We start from the raw sequence: 18,667 nt of genomic DNA, 5'->3' as shown, positions 1-18,667 counted from the left end.
CTCTTCCTTCTTGCCTGGGGTTTCTCCCATAAGCTCCTCCTTTCTTTGAGTGTTTCAAGATAGTTTTTTGTGAGGGGTATATTTTCTTGTGGGAAAGTAGACCCCAGAGGAGGGCACTAAAGAAGGGCCTGGCTTGACCTTCCAGAGGTAAAACATGTGTCTTATTACTGGGCATTTGGAAAGTCTATGGTTGTAACTCGGGGACAGTGAGCTTCTTGCTCCTTTAAGAAGCAGGACAGTACAGTCCCCACCTAGTGTTTTTTCGGTTTTTTGTGTTTGTTTGTTTGTTTGTTTTTGAGATAGGGTCTCACTCTGTCACCCAGGATGAAGTCCAGTGGCACAATCATAGCTCACTATAACCTCTAACACCTGGGTTCAGGCAATACTACTGCCTCAGCTTCCCAAGCAGATAGAATGACAGGTGCACACAACCGTACCTGGCTAATTTATTTATGTATTTAGTTAGTTAGTTAGTGTGTGTGTAGACACAAGGTCTTGCTAGGTTGCCCAGGCTGGTCTCAAACTCCTGGGCTCAAGTGATCCTCCTGCCTCAGCCTCCTAAAGTGCTGGGATTACAGGTGTGAGCCATTGTGCCTAACTTAGTACTTTTGACAGAGTGGAAAGGGAAGCAGAAGCTACCAGTGTGTGCTGATATATAGGACCCTGTAGTCGCCTTCTTCCCAGCCTTCTGCACAGAACCAGACAGACAGGCCCCGGGCTCTGATCAGACTCTTTTTATTGTTTTGTTTTTTATAAACAAGTCTCAGGTAGAAAGAGAAAGAAAGGGAGGAGCTAGCTCTCTGCCTTCTCAGTCAATTGAAACTGTGGAAACCAATGGGCTTCAGTTAGCCCCACTCATCACTGCTGGGAGGGAAAAGACATCCCTACCACCTTTCCCTGCGGCACTCCTGATATTCTCAATGCCCCAACAAGGGTCATCTTGGTTCCTAGGGAGACAGAGAGAGATGCTGTTTTGTAAAACCCTGGCCCAGGGCAAACAAGTCCAAGAGGGGTTCGGGCTTTCTCTCTCCTAACCCAGTTCTCCTATGGTGACCCAGACTCCTCGATTATGTATCATCTTGTCCTTACCCCTTGTCATTTCTTTTGTTTTGTGTTGTTTTGTTTGAGACAGAGTCTCGCTCTGTCGCCCAGGCTGGAGAGCAGTGGTGTGATCATGGCTCACTGCAGCCTTGACCGCCCAGGCTCAAGCTATCCTCCCACCTCAAGCCTCCGGAGTAGCTGGGACTACAGGAGCACACCACCACGCCCAGCTAATTTTGTATTTTTTTTGTAGAGATGGGATTTCACCATATTGCCCAGGCTAATCTCAAACTCCTGAGCTCAAGGGATCCGCCCACCTCGGTCTCCTAAAGTGCTAGGATTACAGGCATGAGCCACCACACTCAGTCCCCTTGTCACTTCTACAGGATTCCTCCCTCCCCCTCACTCTCTTGATCCCCTCCTTTTGACACTCCTCTACAAGCCCTTGCCTACCTTCCTGTTTTCCATTACCCCTTGGTCCACCCTTCCCTAGTCCTCTCCCCTCATTTTTCTGCAATCTATAGCCCCTACCTCTCGGCGTTTCTGTCCCGGCCTTTGGCTCTGGCTCCGGCTCCGACTCCGGCTCCGGCCAGGGCCCCGGGATCCCCTAGAGCTGCTGGAGCCCCTGGAAGAGTTGCTGCCAGCCGTGGAACAGGTGCTGGTGCCCTGGCCCCGGGAAAGGAAGCTTGGTCTGCTGTACGGGAGCCAGGCCTCTTCTGCAGCACAAGAGCGAGAGGCAGCCAGGTGCAGGCAGGGAGCAGAACTTCCCTGTCACCCACCCTGCCACCCTGACCACAGGCGCAGCTCTGGAAGATGGAAGGGCAGGCACAGAGCTCAGCCAGCCTGGGGCTGAGGAGCAGCAGAGTGCCTGGCACATGGCCTTGACATCACGGGTACTCAGAACACTGCGGGGAAGCTCCCAATCAGAGGGAGCCTTGTGGGGAGCAGGGACAGAGTACCTAGACCCCAGTCCTCTCATCTGGGCTTCCATCCTGGGAATGAACACAACTTGGGACTTCATGGGATTGTGCTCAGAGAGAGCTAGAGAGACAGGGGAGTTTGATGTGGATCAAATGCATGGACCTAACTAAAGGGAGGGCTGAGCTGGTCTACTATCAGACCCCAGTCCCAAAGCCCACAGTCTCTGGTGGCAGCAGCCCTCCTGCCTGCCCTGGCCCTGCTTACCATCCGGGTGGGGCCCCCGCTGGGCTGCCAGGGCCACGGCCTGTACCACTTTCCTCTCTCCACTGCGCTCCCGCTCCAGGGAAGACATGCTGCCTGCTGCCCTCAGCTCTAGGGCCCAGCTCGCCTCTTCCTCCGGCGGTGGCAAGGGTGGTGGGGGCAAGTCTGGGGAGGGAGCTGTTTTCAGCGGAGCCTCCTGCCACTCCTGTCACTATCTTTCTCTTACCTGCATTCCCTGGCACCAGGAGGCTGCCAACGAACAGCCCAAGATTGGGGTTCACCTGTTCCCTCCTCCAGCCCCAGAGTGTACCCTTGGTTTCCTGCCTGTCCCCCCACCATTTCTGTCACCATCTCCCAAATGCATCCTCCCTCACCCCCAGGACTGTTCTCCCTCCTGTAGGGAAGAGCCTTGGGTTTCTTCCGGAATCGAGCACGGGGTCCTTGAAGTGGGGGAGTCATCTCCCCATTCCCCTGCCAGGTTCTGCCTGTAGCATTAGGAAACGGGAAGAGGAACGGGTAAGGGCAAAGATTAGGAAAGGGACCTAGGGGTGAAGGGGAAGCAAGCACTGGAGGGGGTCAGGGGACAAAAGGAGGTTGTACAGACTTACCTGGGGCACTGCTGGCTATGCTAGGGGCAGGATTGGGGCTGAGGTGGGGCGAGGCTGCAGGGCCAGCACCCAGGCCAGCAGGCCTCCCTTCACGGATGCCCAGCATGGGCTGGGATACACTGAGAGGGGAACTTGGCCCAAGGGGCACCCTCCTGCAATGACAGGAGGCCTCAGCATCTGTTCCCTCCACAAAACCTGAGTGCCTACTATGTGCCTGGCACTGTGCTAGACGCCCAGCCTAACAGATAAATAAGACACAACCCGTCCGCCCATAAGTCCTCCCAAGCTAGAGAAGCATGAGGAGAGCCATATCTGAAATGTCTCAGGAAGCTTGCCGACCACTCCAGTGAGAGCCAGTCTAATGGGCATGAGAGATCGTGTCAGTCTCCATATTCTTGTCCAAATTACACTTCCACCCTGACACAGACCTGAGACTTCTGTACCCCAGATCCATCCATCCATCCATCCATCCATCCATCCATCCATCCATCCATCCCTCCACTCAGTCATCTACTGAGTAGATATGTGTAGACAGCTTGCAATGAGTGAGGTACTATATACCTCCCTACCTGGGCATCTGATGGAGACGGGGCATGTCAGTTGGGGGCTGGGGAGGGTCAGGAGGTGAGGGGGTAAGAGTGGCTGTGGACTGCTGTCCATAGGAGGGCGTGGGAGAGGGGGTTTCCCTTCGGGATGGAGTGACCAGGCACCCTCCACTGGAGCTGGGCTCCGTCAGGTGGCTTCTCTCAGGCATTGGCGGGCACCACTCCTCTGGCTCTGAGCTGGTGTCAAAAAGGCAGGAGAGAAGGAAAGGGCTGAGTTGCTTCCATACCTTCCCTTTGGCCTCCCTGCTGCCCCTTCCCCTTCCTCTGCCGGCCTCTCTGCATCCCCCAGCAGCCCATGGTCTGGCCGCAGGTGTGTGGGCCTGGAAGCAGGGAGCATCCCTACCTGCCCTCCAGCTCCTCCTCGGGCCCCTCTAGGCAGCTCAGTTCACAAGAAGGAGGAGGTGGGGGCAGGGCTTCTGGCCAGTTCAGAGAGGGCATCTGCACAGGTTTCCCCAGAAGCTTCACTCTGCCTCCCTTGGCTCCTGAGGAGAATAGGATGGGGACACCCGGACAACAGGCAGGAAAGAGCCAGAGATGAGACAGGTCAGAAGGAAGTGCCAGGCTAGGTGCCAGAGGGTCAGGGAGGAGGATCCTCTTTGGGAATACTCTGGTCAGGGCTAAACAGGGTTTCAGGAGTTGGAGTCATACCACTGTTGCCCTGGCTCCACTCTGGAGGAGCATACTGGCTCCAGGGGCCCGCAGCCCCTGAGGGATGTTGGGGGAAGTCCCCATGGAAGGTCTGCAGCTCCTCCCCCGCTGGGTCAATGGTGCTGTAGACAGGACCCTCCCCCGGGGCGGCTGTGCCCCGGGCCGTCTGAGCCAGATACAGGGAGATTCCTGCTTCTGCAGAGAAGAAAGAGGGAGGCCCCGGGGCAGAGACAGAAAAATAGAGGACAACAGAATACAGGGCAAAGGGAGATCCCACGGGATCAACTTCTTCCCCCACACAAGCCTTACATCCTAAACCAGGGTGGAGGTAGGTCAGAGAGGCTGCCCCAGCTCACATCCTCCCCAGGGACTGACCAACCTCGGAGAGACTGGGCTCCCAGGCGCCCTTCAGTTTGCCCCAGTAGTCGGGAGAAGTGTGCTGAAGCCAGGTGAGGGAATGAGAACTCCTCACCATTGTAATATCTGTCGTCCGGGTCAGGATTGCTGGGGCAGCAGCTTCCCCTGGGTTCCTGGGCCGAGGGGCTTCGAGATGGGTGGGGCCACGAATCTGCCAGCCATGGGTAGGGGGCGGGGCCAAGGCCCACGGGTGGCCTGAGTGAGAGCAGGTGAGCGTTGGGGACGGAGAGCCTGAAGAGGCCAGCAAAGGAAAGGGAGGTGGCGATATTTGGGAGTCGCGGGACAGTGGCGGTGGCGTTGGGGTGGGAGGTGGCCATGCTCCCTCCACCTGGGGCGGTAGCGGGGAGGAAGAAGAGTGGCCTCTCGGTGGAGGTCATCCTGGGGAGATGGGCTAAGAGAATTACCTGGAACTGGCTCCAGAGAGGCCCTCTGAGTGCGGGAAGGACACTGGGGAAGATGAGGGGGAGAATGTGTGAGAGAAGGGCCCTTCCTGGGGGGTCTGAACCCCAATGGGGCAGAGATGGCTTACCTGCCGGTGTGTAGGCAAAAGAGGCTTCCAGAAAGGAACCCGTGGGAGAAAGAAGAGGGGAAATGAGGAGAAGGGTCAGAAATACCCCTATACTTGTCCACTCCTCGGCCCCGGTCCCAGTTCCACCACTCAGGCTGCACCCTGGATCGATTTCATCAGAATTTCTGGGGGGTGGGACTCAGGTATCGGTATTTTTCTCAAGCTCCCCAAGTGATTCCTATGTATAGCCAACCGAGATTGAAAACCACTGACCTCTGACACCTCAGATTCTCTCCAGTGACGTCCCTTACTAGGGAGTAGCAGAACTTGGGTCGCCTCTTCTCAGGGAGCCCCGGCTTTCCATTCAGATCCCGCCTCTCAATTTACTGCCTGGGATCCTGGCCACACCCCCTCTAGCCAGGCCCCGCCCCCCGCCCTTGGAGTGGGCTTTTCGTCCTCGAACTTGCCCCTTCTTTATGGAGACGGTTGCAAAGCCTAGCCTCCTCGCGGCGTCTTAGGGGCAAAAGTCACCCCTCTCCCCAGATCAGGTCCCGCCCCGTCTTGGCCCGCAACTCTTCCCAGTCCTGGCAGCAACTCGAGCCGCCCCGAGTATCCCACCCCTACCCAAGAGACTGAACTCCAGGTGAGACCCCTTCCTCCCGACCCGGTCCTCACTCGCCAGCGGCTAAGCCCCTGCCCCTCCCCATGGCCCGCCTGGCTCCCTTCTGGCTCCGTCCGCTCAGGGGCCGGGCGCTCACCAGTGTAGTGGCTGAGCTCTTTGCGCTGTTTCCGGCGCCGGTAGAGGGCGGCGCAGAGCCCGAGCAGTAGCGCCCCGCAGGCGGCGCCGCTGCCAGCGAGGAAGGCGGGCTTCCGCAGCACCCTCGCTAGCCGCTCAGCCAGCCCCGCGCCCACCTCCAGCCCGGGCTCCAGGTCCGGCGGGGACGCTGTGGGGGTCAGAGAGGTGAGGGGAGGAGGGGCGCGAAACCCTGGAACTGGGAAAGAGTCATTCTCGACCTGGCAGGCACAGCTACCCCAGTTGGGGGCTTGCCCCGCCCCCGCCACGATCCCCAGCACTGCCCTTGGGTGGACTCACGCAGCTGCACCAGCACCGGAGCACTGGCCACGCCCACGCCTGCGCTGGTGGCCGCGGCGACCAGGGTTCGATAGAGGAGACCAGGCACCAGTCCTCGGAGCATTGCGGAGCGTGCCCCACCTGCTGCAGACCGATTGAGGTGAAAGCGGCTCTCATTGCCCAGGCACCAGATCTAGGGAGGCCGAGTCCCGGATTTAGAGTCAGAAATGGGGTTCTTACCCTCACCGGGAAACTTAAGGTTCAAATGGTAGAGGAGCCTTAGACAGATGTAATGTAATTCAACCTGGAAACAACACTTGGAAACCTCTCTCTTCTCCCCTAAACTCATCCCCAACCCTAAAGCCAAACCTATAATAGATTTCCTCCACCCTAATTCTAGCCACTAAGTCCTCCCTCTCCCTCCCAGCCTGGCCCTCCCATCCAGTCCCTTCTCAGTCCCTCTACCTGGTACTCCGTGATGACACCATTTTGCTGGGAGGGGAGTGGAGGTTCCCAGGTCACAGTGATACTGCTGTTGCCATCACCCCCCAAGGCCACCGCCACTCCCTGGGGGGGGCCACTGGGGGCTGGGCCAGGGTGGAGCATGGTGAGAAGTACACAAATAGTCATTGCAAGCTGCCCCTCCTGCCCCAACTTTCCCTGTTCTAACATCTTAGGGAACTGAGAGCCATTCCTCCTCCCCACCCACTCACGCTACTCTCATCCTGCAAATTTTCATCTCCCCTCCACCCCCACCCTTTCTTCCCACTTGTCTATCCATCTGTTCGGTGGCCCTCCTTACCCTCCTCAGGAATGCTCCTGGACACAGAGAGGCTTTCAGCTCCCAGCCCCTCCTGGCCTTGGGCTTGCACCTTGATCTGGATTTGGGTCCCTGGAGGGAGTCCTCTTAGCACAGTACTTTGCTGGCTTGGGGACTGTAGGTCCAACATTGTCCAGCTTCCTCTGTCAGGGCCTGCTACCCTCCAAGACACCCGGAAACCTTGCACCAGCTGGACTGGGCCATCCACCTGTGGGAGACAGGACAAGGCACACCAGAGGGGGAGGCTGGGGCCATACAGGCCCTCCAGGCCCAGCCCCTCCTCCACTCATGTGGCCTTCCCCAGCCACTCACCTCCCACTCTCCCATACTCACACTTGGAGGCCCTCATGTGCCTCATAATCTTCCCTACCCTGAATCTCCTCCCCATACCACACTCACAATCCAGGACACCTGCAGGGTCCGGGGTCCCAGCACTATGGGCTCCTGCAGACGCACAGCCACTTCAGCCAGTCCCTGCTGGCCTCTCCATGGGTCCTCCACTGGCCTAGAGGGACTGCTGTCTGTTGACCAAAGAACCCACTCAGCAGAGGCCACCAGGGACAGGGAGACACGACTGAGAGTGTGCTCGTGTCCTACCTCTGCCCTGCTCCACTTAGTAGAGCACACCCCATGGTCAGGAGGGGACTGGTCAGGGAAATAGCTTCCAGATGTGGGCCTCGGTGTCCAGCAAACCTAACTACACATGCGTCCTTTAAAGGCCTCAGTTCCTCATCTCTAAGATGAAGATGGCCCCTCCATGGTCCCTTCTGGTCTTAATAATGTATATTATTTATGGGTGAAAGGCTCAGAAGTCAGAAGCTGCCAAAATGAATAAATACCTCTCTCTTTCCTTCTTCCCTCCTCCCTTCTCCCTGCCTTCCTCCTCCCTTGTCTCTTCTATGAGAGGCAAATGTGATCTCCTATTCCAGGCCGGGCCACCAGTATAGACCTGGCATAGCAGGAAGGAACTTTATGAACTGCCATGGTGCCATGATTTTGGGGGAGAGGGATGCTCTACGATGTAACATTTCATGCCCGTGAACCCAGGGACTCTGACCTTACCCTGTGTACGGACAGGCTCAGAGACGGGGCTGGGATCACTAAGGCCCCAGGTTCCCACTGCTCGAACCAGAAACAAGTAGATGGTGTTGGGCTGCAGACCACTGACTGTGTGTGTCTCCAGCTGCACGCCATCTGCCACAGTACGCCACGTGTTGCCAGCTGCTGGGCTACAACAGGAAGGAGATGACAGGGTTGTCTAAGCCAGGAACTCCCAACCTGCCTACTCCATCTCATCCACTCTCTATGAACCACCATTATGTCTTCCCCTTGGGAGAGGGTATTGGAGAATCCCGCCTCACAATAGCAAAGACCCTAAGGGTATAGGATCCCCTCCTTTTAACTCTCCAGGTTTGCGTTCAAAACTGTCTCCATACCTGAAAGCCTCTATCACGTAAGACGTGACTGCAGCCCCAGTCTCTGGGTTGGGCTCCCAGGTCAGGGTAATGCTGTTCTTGGTGATCTCAGTGACCACTGGCTGAGAGGGAGGCCCCGGAGGGGTACTGGGTTCTGTAGTGGGGTCTGGTGATACTCCCCAATCTTCTGCAGTGGGAGATAATCTTTAAGTAGAAGGATAGGAAAAGGATAACTCTAGTGGAACCTGTCTCCTTCCCAGGGGAGCTATGGAGCTCTGAGCAGTGGTGATGGTCAGAGTGGGCTATAGTATACGAACCCCTACTCACATCTGCCTCCCATGGGCACCACTACTGTCCTCCTCATCCTCACCACCGTAACCATGGCATTTGTGACATAAAGTTAATCCCAGAGTTTGAGGGGGTATTGACTTCCTGTTGAAGCAGGTTTGGAGGAAGGTATTATCAAAATAAGGGAACGAAGAAAAAACTCACCCCGCATCTTAAGCCAGCCACTCCATGTGGCTTCCCCTATGGAACTCTTGGCCACACAGCTGTAGAAGCCCATGTCCATCTCCTGTAAGAGAGGGCAGAGCACTGGCAAACAGAGTGCAGCAAGATCCAGTGAGGGGGTGGAGGCGGGTAGCAGAAAGATGGGAAGATGTTGGACACTAGGTGCTCTGAGAGAACAGAGGGGTAAAGATGGGGCTACAGGCCCAGTGAGTACTTACTTGTGTAAGGAATGTGGAGCAGATAGCCATTCTCAGCTACTAGGGCCCCAGGGATGACACTCACCTGCACGTTGGCGATGTACAGGGTACCGTTGGCCATTGGCTTGAACTGGAGGTCATCCCCCTGCAGCCACTGCCCATCCTTCTTCCATCGGACACTGGGTTGAGGGTTCCCAGTCACTCTGCATGGCAGCCACACGGAGGAGCCAAGCACCAGCGTCTGATTGGCTGGTCCCTGGAGGATGACAGGAGGCAGCCCATCCAAAGAGGCTGAGAGAGGAAGACCGTGTGCACCTCAGGGGAGGAGCTTAGGGCCTGGCGGCCAGCCCCTTGTCCTCATCCTCCGCTCCTTCACCCTCCCTCCCCCACCCTCTGAAACTTCTGGTGATCAGAGGGGGCTTTGATAATCATCCAAGTCTCTGCCCAGGACGAGCCATTATTAGTGGCTTCTGCTGGTTTCCAAACTTCAAGGACATGCCTCAGGAACACACCTTTCCTCTTGCAGACATAGTATATAGACTCCAAGAGAAACACACCACTTTAGGCCATTATTTCCTCCCAAGCCATGGGTCCAGCCCTATCTCCATGGCCACGTACCTCCTTTTATCTGCAGCAAGGCCTTGGCCAGGATGCTGCCAGCCACACTGACAGCCTGGCACACATAGTACCCAGCATCCCCACGCTGCACCGCAGTGATGTTGAGTTGGCCTCTTGGAGAGACTGAGAAGCGCCCTGTTGGCTGAAGTGACTGACTGGGGAAAAGCAGGACCTGGAGACAGAGCAAGGAACCAGGGTAGGGAATGAGCAGGCAACTGGGCAGGGAGAGGTCCCCATTCCTGTCAATCTCAAAATTCAGAGAATTCCTAAGATTCTAGTTCATTGTCTGTCTCCAGCAGTGATGTGACCTTGGGCAAAGTAGTTAAATGTATTCACAAAAAAAAATTAGGGAATTGCATTCAACAGTTTCCCAGTCTACTTCCCAGCTCTGTGACTTACTAGTTGGGAAACCCAGAACAAGCTATTTCACCTGTTTCCCAAATTTGACGCTTAGAGGATAGTTAGAAAGATCACATGAAGTAATCATATGAAAGTCTTCTAACACATTGTGGTAAACACATTCCTCTTCTTCCTGCTTTAACGATTTTCATTAGATAGATCCATGGAAGATAATCCATTAGATTAGATAGGGAGGCAGGTTTGGGCCTCAGGATAAAGGGCGCCATGCCGAGACCTGACTAACACCTGCTTCACCCCCTACTAACCATCACCGTTTTTATTCGTGTGAGAATCTAATTAGAATTCAGCAGTCCCAGGTGCTAGAAAAGATGTTAGAAAATTGTGGCTGTCGATTTGGAATGAGGTAGCAGGTTGCCTTGTTTTCCAGCAGAGTGGAGCTTGTCATACTTATTTTATCTTGCTGACCCTGTTTCCAGTAGCAAAATTCCTACCCTTCCTTTAGAGAGAGTTATTTATGTTGTAACTTCAGTTAATGTTCATTCTGCTTCTGGATTTTGAGATTTGTTTGCAAGGTTCAAAAGGAATGACTGTGAGCGCTCCCTTGTGAAAGTCCCTTGTGGCCACTATAAATAGAAGAGCAAGTAATTTTCTACCCTGAGCAGCTTTGGTTCAATAGTGTTTCCAGAGCAGTGTGTTATGTCCAAAGCCAAAGCTCAAGGGGTCTAAAGGAGGAGAGATAAATCGAGTTTGTTACATCCTTAGGATAGCCTTGCCAGAAACAGAAAGATTCTCTAAGAAACTACCATCCAGGACTGTTCTCTACCACCTAAGTGTATTATTATCATTTATTAAAAAGTGTCCCAATGTGTTCCAGGCCTTTTATATTCATTATGTTATTTAATCCTCTCAAATAACCTGCAAGGGTTTCTGGGGGCTCCCAAAGATAAAACAGAAGTCCCAGAGAGAAGTTTACAGAATGTAGAGGGAGGGAGGCTGAGCCGCAGAGGGAAGCTGAGCCACAGAGGAAGGCTGATGGGAAGCTCCTTGGAAATGGCCACCCACCTGACTCCCCTCCTTCTGCCAGAAGATGGCAGGTGGGGGGTTTCCTTTGGTCTCACACTGGAAAGCCACACTCTCTCCAGGAGCTGCCATCTGGTCCTGGGGCTGGGTCACCAACTGGGGTGGGACTGGGAAGGGAAGATGAGAAAAAGGAACAGGGAGTCAGAGGCACTAAGAAAGGAGACTGCAGGAACAGGAGAGAGAAGCTCCAGCGTAGCTCAAGTGTATAGGAGCAGATATCCATCTCTTCCTGCCCAGCCTGTTTAGCGTTCTCCTCCTCCCACTCCTTGCAGAAGTCTCAGGTGTCCCACCCACATGCCCTGCTCTGCCCTTTCTCCCTCAGTCTCCTGCCAACCATCCTCCTTCCTCCCTTCTACCATTCCTGCTGCAGGCAGTCCCAAGCACAGCCCTCACCGTGAACACTGAGGGAGCCAGATGCTTCAGCGCGGCCCACACTGTTCTCCGCCACACAGGTGTAGGTTCCCTCATCTTCGGCACTCACATGCCCAATCCAAAGGCTGTGGTCACTCCGGATCTCATACCTGCTCCACTCCCCACCCCAGGCTGGGTTGGCCACAGCTATAGACCCCTTCTCTCTCCCCCAGGACAGACACCAGGGTCAAGGTACATAAAGACAGGCAGGACCCAGCAGGGACAGAAGCTGGTTACCCATGGACAAATCAATGGAGGTAGGGACTGGATAGGACTGGGGCCACAGGCTCTAGGGAACAGACTTCTCTGTGCTCTCAAGTGACAATGTGCCTGCCTTCCAGTTTTGTAGGGCAGAATAATCTCTTGATCAGGTTGGGTCTTCCTATAGGCAGAAGAGGGCCTCTCACCTGCCTGTGGGCAGTTCCCCATCCTCCTTGCGCCAGCGTAGACGAGGTGGGGGATCTCCCTTCACCTCACATAGGAAATTCACAGGGGCATCAGCCAGGACCACCTGATTCACTGGTCTGCGCAGGAATGAGGGACGCTCTATGGAGTGGTAGTGAATGAACAGTCAGGGTGTCTGTAGGGCTACTTACTCTCCAGGCTACCTGTTCCCATAATTTCAAAATTCCCTGTGCCTACCCAGGACCACGACTTCAGCTGCCGCACTCTCCCGTTCTCCCGCCATGTTGGAGGCCACGCACACATACATGCCTGCATCGCTCTTGAGTGTATGTGACATCATCAGCTTCCCTCCACGGATCTGCAGAGTAATAATGGTAACTTTGGTCCGTTTCAGCTATCACAGTGTGTGTATATATATATATGGTGTATATGTGTGTATATACATATGTATAAAGTTTATTTGATCCTCACAGCAAGTTAATAAAGACGGCCAAGGAAGCTGACCCACGTATCACATGGGAAGTTCCTGGGGCATCATGCCCCGCCCCCTTTTTTATACCAATTCAATCTTCCTTATCCTTCACTGTATTGTTGACTCTTAATCTCTGGTGAGCTAATTCCCTGATCTCAATCTCCAGCCTTGAAACCTCTAAGGCCCTTCCTGGGCCTTTGAGCTTTGTCCCAGACCCCTACCCTATTTCCCCTCTCCTGGTGGGGTCCCCAGTCATAATCCCGCCCCTCACCGTGATCCTTCCTTCCTCTTCCTTGAGTCTTGCACCGTCCTTCCTCCAGGACACGGAAGGCTCCGGGTGGCCGCGCGGGGGCGCGCATTCCAGTACTGTTGGCTCCCCCACTGCCACCACCACGTTTCCGGGAGACTGCCGGAAATCATCACGGAGGACTGGATGGGGCGGGGGGCGGGGAAGAATAAGCAGGGCGTAAAGTGACATAACTGGCTGAGTACACAAGGAAAGTGTTGTCTTGAGAGGGGGTTGATCACCGCAGACTGGAATTCGTTCCCAGGTGAGAAAATACCAGCCTGGAGTCAGATCCACCCCCTTCTCTGGCCGTGGTGTGGCTATTAGAGATCAAAGGTCGCAGTCCCAAAGGAGGATGCTGAATGGGCTGAGGTCGTTGAGGCTGGTTCTAGGTCTGATTGCCCAGTGCCTTCCCGCCTACCCCGGGCTGTGGAAGCAACCAGCTGACGATCAACTGACTCTCACCTGCCACTTCCAGCGAGGCGTTTCTGCTCGCTGCTGCCCCCAGGTAGTTGCGAGCCACGCAAGTGTAGACACCTTCGTCCGGCCGCGCGCGGCGCCCGTGCACGATGCGCGGGAAAAAGAGGGCGCCGCTGGGCAGGAGCAGGCGGTGCGCACGCGGGTCCTCGCGCACAGTGGCCACACGCGCCCCGTTCTTGTACCACTCAATGTTGGGTCGGGGTCGGCCCTCAGCGCGACAGGGCAACGTGGCGGGCTCGCCTCGGGAGACCAGCAGATCTGGCGGCTGCTCCACGATGCGGGGCATAGCGTCCTCCGGTCCTACCCTTGACCCTGGGGACAGGGGGTGACGCAGAGGGCTCAGACCCGGACATTGTGGGGACAGATTGAGGCTCCAGAGGGAAAGATAATCCTCTGGTCGTCCCATCTCCTGTGCTTCTCTGTTGGAGCTCAGTCCCCGCCCCCACCCCCACCCCCTCCCCGCCTACCCTCTCCCTCTGCAGGATCCAACATCTCCCTATTGGCAGACGTTCCGCATTCCTGGTCTCAAAAGAAGATGTCTACGGACAGGCTGATTAGTAGAGGAATCGGGACATAAACTTCTAGGCCGGCTTTCTGGACCATTTAGAGACCTCCATCTCCTCTCCTGCCAAGTTTAAGCGGGAGTGGCTGAACCACCACTTGGAGAGTAGACCCCTCCCTCACTTCCTACCCACTGGTTTCCATCTCCTACCTGCACTGGTTCACGGATCGTCCTTGCTCAGTGAACGACCACAAACTGTGCACTGGAGCCAACAGTTGGTGACCTCTGCAAGGTCCCAGCCCAGTGAAATTGGGAATGTGGACTGGCCTGGGATCCCTTATGAAAGGGAAGACGGGAGTGATAGGGCCGGGACTAGAAGGGCTTGTCAACCTGGATTCTATGAGTCGCACAGAGTCCTTCTTACTGACACCCCGGATAATCTTGCTTCATTTCAAGGGTCCTGTGAAATCACAGGAATTGAACTCAAAGAGCAGTAGAAATATTAGTAAGTCTCCTTTTCCTGAGAGGTGCAGAGTTTCCAATAGATTATCCTACTGATTGATGTTCCTCTACTTTCCCTGTTCACTCGAATCAGTTCATCCGCATATTCTATCCCACCTGTCACTTGGCCTGCAGACTTTGGCCTGTTTCGCCTTCTGCAGTAGGGTTTGGGATCCAGGAGCCTGTTATACTCCGGCATGCTCAGCCTCTAGTCCAGCCAACAAAAGTGGATTTGTAACCGGTGGCGGCCAGTAGGTGCCACTGCAGCCTTGAATAATCTGGTGTAAAATAACCAGGGACCACTTCAAGCATCTGTTCTGCCCCCTGCCCCTCCCCTCCTACCCTGTTCCAAAATCTGCAGGAACCTCCCGGTTCCAGCCCACGTGTGAGTTTGGGTTTCATTTCCCGCCCCTCCTCTTAGAAGTTCTGTTGTAGACAAAGCTGGACAGGCTGACCAGTGCTGGCGCTGCCCTGAGAAGTTTATTTTAATTGCCTGTAGTCAAGAAGATCGATTTCTGTCCCACTTGGGAGAATAATTTTCCCCATCTCCCTTCCAATTGGAAATCTCTGCTTTTCACCCGTCTCTTCTCCTCCATCTCCTCCCATTCCCAATTTTGGAACACCCCGTGGTGAGCAACACTGGAGTGACTGAGAGCTCAGGTGTTGGTGTTGAACCAACCAGGGCTGGAATCTCAGACTTTGACCCTTCCTAGCTGTAAGAACTTGGGCAAATTATTTAACTTCTCTGAGTCTTAATTTCTTTATTTGTGATGTGGGAGTAGTGATAGGGTTGCTCTAAGACCATAATGTATGTAAGGCATTGGGGGATAAATGTTACTACTCTACCATTATTTAAGGGCTTGTGTTCCCAGCATATGCACCTTATCTTGGCTCCTACAGTCTCTACCTGAATCGAATTCTACCAGACCCCAATATTCTTTTTTCCCCTTGGTATAGCCCTCAGGTGTAAAGGAAATAGACTGATCTGTTATCGCTAGGTTTTGCTTCATGCTGCTTTTGTGACGATTAGGGCACCATTCACTCTATAAAGCATTTTCTCAGCGGCAAAATGTGTCTGTCAACACCTTCCTTACATACCTCACTAAGTTTTCGAGCTTAGATGAGACCAAGTATGGTGAAAACACTCTGTGAACGCGCTAGGTGAGCAGAAGCAGGACTCTGCGGGGTGCCAGCGAGAAGGGGTCTGTGCTTAACCTCCTGGGAATCTAGGAGGGTCAAGAGGTTGGAGAATCGGGCTCATCCCCCATCCTCTTCCTCCCTACTCCTTCCATACGGAACACACCCTTCTGGTCGGTCCCTTCCCCCTAATTCCTGTAGACACAGCTGCAGGCGCCCTTTCCCTGGAATTTCCCCCTACCCTTCCCGGTCTCAGGAGATGCTTCGACTGCAGCCTAATGAATAGCTAATGGCCATGCTAATGAGGCTCTGGGGCTCCTCCCTCAGCACCTGATGTGCCCCACACATAAACACACACATATTGCCCAGGTCTCCTTTCTCTCCACCTTCGAGTCCCCAGCCCAGTGCTCGTCACTAGACTCGAGTGGGTCGAGGCAGAGGGATGGGGACCGCGTGCACCTGGAGGGAAGCACACGCGAAAGCGCCCGGGAAAGCGGGGATTGCTGATGCTGCAGGCCGGGGGCGCGCTCCGGCCTCTCCGAAGGCTGGCGGCGGCCGGCTCCCGCAGCTTCCCCGCGGCGCTAGGGGAGAGCGCGCTGTCCCAGTCATTTATTAATCGCCGTAATTAGCAGTAACGACCTCGCAGCCATCTCCGCCCGCCCGCCACAGCTCTGCCGGGGTGGGCCGGCTGAGAGTCCCGCCGCTGAAAGACAAACTTCTAAGTTTCCTTAAAATGATCGCCGCCCCTGTCCCCTCCCGTAGCAAACACATCCAGCATTTTGACTTCCTCTGGTCCTAAGTGAGTTCTTGGGAAACTTCGGGATTCCGAAGACCAGCTGCCTGGGTGGGTCACCGAGTGACCCGGCTTGGCCGAGGCCAGCGGGAGACCGTGCCCCCTCCTCTGCCCTCCCTGCGCTGGGCCCGGGCCTTTCTTAGCTCGGACTTTCCTGCCCGCCACCAGCCACGGTTCTTCTCACCTGGGGTGGGCGTTGTAGGGGAAGGGAAGGTGGTGTAAAAAGACTCAGTAGATACCTTCTCCCAAGCCCTCGACCTCCCGCGGGTACCCCCACTCAGGTGCTCCAAGCTCCAAATTATCCCTTAGGCCCCCAAGACCCAGGAAGGCGCTGGGAGGCGCCGCTCAATCCTGGACCTCGAGACAGGAGCGCTTCTCCTTCCCTTCCACGCCGCCCTCTCACCTCATCCCCATCCCAGGATCCCATATCCCCAAGAGGCAGGGTCTCACCGTTGAGAGAGGGATCGCCGGGAGGCAGCAGGGTGTGGTTGAGCGCCGCCAGCGAGGAGTTGAAGCCCAAGAGCAGCTCGCTGGAGTTGGAGATGTCCCCGGCCAGAGAGTCCGCGAACAAGTTCATCTGCAGCAGCGTTTTCAGCAGGTAGCGCAGCATGGTTCGACCCAGCTGGGATCGGGGCGGGGGGCTCGGGGCCCAGCCCCTGGGTCTGAGACCCGTGGGCCGGGAGCCGTAAGCCCCTCCACAGCCTCTGCGCGCTGCGGCAGCCACGGTGCCGCTCTCCTGCCGGCTCGCCTGGGTACGGTCGGTGCCTCCTCGTGCCCTCCTCCTTCCCTCGTCCTTCTCTCCACCCCCCAGTGCCGGAGTCCCCTGGGAGCTGGGCAGGCGGAAAGCAGGTGCCACGCCGATCACGGCGTAATTAAGGGATTAATCCACCTCCCTCCACCCTCCCACCCCTACCCCTACAGTCACTATCCGGGCAGGAGACTAGAGTAGCGTGGCACGCGAGTTGGAGTCCCCGCCCCGCGCCCCAAGCCTAGCGTTCTGTTCCGGACGCAGCGAGAGATTGTCCCTTCTTTCTCAAAGCACCCAAGATGAGGGATGAGGCTCTGTCGAACTCTGCCCTTCTGCCCAACTTTAGAACAGGAATCTGTCCTCTTTTCCCTAACCTTATGGAAACTGAGCCAAAGCACAAGCAATGCTCCTTGCTGCCAAAGCTCTGACTTCCATTCCCTCTCAAGTCTAGGGATCTGGCGACGGAAGTACAGGAGACTGGGGTGGTTTGCAGCAAGAGTTGGGAGTAGGAAAAGAACTCCAAGACAGGTCCACCTCTCTGCCCTCTGGTCCTCTGTTCTGCAGCCTGCAGGCCAGGGGATGGTGCGGCGTGCCCTGACCCGGGAGTCCTGCTCCAAACGCCCTAATCTAGGAGTTCCTGTAGGAGACTGAAAGCCAGGGAAACCCAGGCAACTCTTATGTGCTTGAATACTTTTACATTACTCTGCTTTGACATTGTTTATTAAATTGTTTTACGTTTTTGAGGAGACTGAAATGGAACGAAGGATTCTAGGATAAAAACAAAGATATTATTATTTTTGTAAAGGCATGTGGGATTGATGCAAAATTCGTGCAAATCTGTTCAAATCTGATAACAGTCGTCCTTACTGGGGGTCGAGAAGAAAACCATGCACCCCCCACTCCCACCTCCCACTTCCAGTCGCGGTCTGCTTCTGACTTTTCTGGGGTTCTTTCTACCTGAAGAGCCCCCAGTAGACTGGAGATGGCTTTGGGGTGTCTAGGAAAGAGAGAGGACGGGGCATTCCTAACCTGAGGTAAGGCCCTGCTGATGGAAGAGTCAGTGCCTGAGTTCTGGCTCAGCCATCAGGCTCCGGGATGAGACAAGCTTCATGGGGCGACTGCTTCTGACCCCAGAAGGATGGGTGCTATACAGTCGCAGACTCGGGAGTAAGCAGAATCAAGAATTGAAGTATTTCAGGCAGCGCTTGTTGAAGGGAACCGGAGACGTTGTCAAGGGGTGGGGGGGCTTGTTCCAAGCCTCCTTCCTCAGTCCAGGTCCCTGGCTGTGAGCCTCCAACTATGGGTGTTTAGGTGCCTTCCAACCCTAGAAGTTCTGGGCGGGACGTAGAAAGGCTGGAAGTACTAAGTGTGGGGGAAGGGGGGAGGTGGGAATGAAAATGGGGCCAGATGGACCCCCACCTCCCCGCAACGCAAAGTCCTGGGAGCTGTCCTCTTCAGCACCTCATCTGCCGGTGCCTGACTAGGGCCCTGGAGCCCCCACAGAAGACATAGATCCGAGCAGACCCTGAGGCTGAGGACTGGGGTAGGTGGGAGGCGGGCTAGAGACACATCCTTTCAAAAGCCAGAAGATACTAAGAGATTTGACGCCCCTCCCTTCGTCGCTCCAGGGTTGGGTGGTATTCAGATAAGAGAGAAGGTAAGGGAAATCTGTTCTTCAGGAATGACCAACACGGAAGTGGGTTCTAATCCTACGTTTGCCAAGTACAAAACGTCGCCGCTTTGGACCTCAGTTTTCCCATCTGTTAAGGAGGAATTAGAGTGCTTGATCTACTCTGACCCATGAGATTGGAGGCTCTGGGGCCCTTTGCTCCGCCCCCTGCTGACCGCGGT

General features: G+C 55.4%; 1 protein-coding gene across 4 annotated transcripts; it reads right to left on the bottom strand.

Moving 5' to 3' along the window:
- Positions 1-719: 719 nt before the first annotated feature.
- ROBO3 (roundabout guidance receptor 3) lies at positions 720-16,693 on the bottom strand. Of its 4 annotated transcripts, XM_073021982.1 has the most exons (28): positions 16,519-16,693; positions 13,121-13,447; positions 12,641-12,798; positions 12,135-12,255; positions 11,900-12,038; positions 11,475-11,602; positions 11,064-11,188; positions 9,642-9,813; positions 9,109-9,314; positions 8,809-8,890; positions 8,338-8,503; positions 7,964-8,130; positions 7,301-7,422; positions 6,884-7,109; positions 6,547-6,668; positions 6,103-6,274; positions 5,768-5,953; positions 5,031-5,054; positions 4,906-4,948; positions 4,557-4,696; positions 4,085-4,279; positions 3,780-3,918; positions 3,401-3,613; positions 2,832-2,983; positions 2,598-2,708; positions 2,227-2,388; positions 1,573-1,757; positions 720-947 (listed from the first exon to the last, which is right to left on the bottom strand). In XM_073021982.1, the coding sequence occupies exons 1-28, from the start codon at positions 16,676-16,678 to the stop codon at positions 936-938; spliced, it is 4,155 nt and encodes a 1,384-aa protein (XP_072878083.1). In that variant the 5' UTR covers positions 16,679-16,693; the 3' UTR covers positions 720-935. The 4 variants fall into 4 exon arrangements, with proteins under 4 accessions (XP_072878083.1, XP_037860969.2, XP_072878078.1 ...); XM_038005041.2 differs by lacking the exon at positions 16,519-16,693 and having other exon boundaries at positions 13,121-13,551; XM_073021977.1 differs by lacking the exons at positions 5,031-5,054; positions 16,519-16,693 and having other exon boundaries at positions 13,121-13,551.
- Positions 16,694-18,667: the final 1,974 nt, after the last annotated feature.

Source organism: Chlorocebus sabaeus, chromosome 1, assembly GCF_047675955.1.
Source record: "Chlorocebus sabaeus isolate Y175 chromosome 1, mChlSab1.0.hap1, whole genome shotgun sequence".
In the NCBI taxonomy this organism is placed as follows: domain Eukaryota; kingdom Metazoa; phylum Chordata; class Mammalia; order Primates; family Cercopithecidae; genus Chlorocebus; species Chlorocebus sabaeus.
Note: the sequence above shows the minus strand (reverse complement) of the source record. Positions and strands in the feature narration are given on the sequence as shown.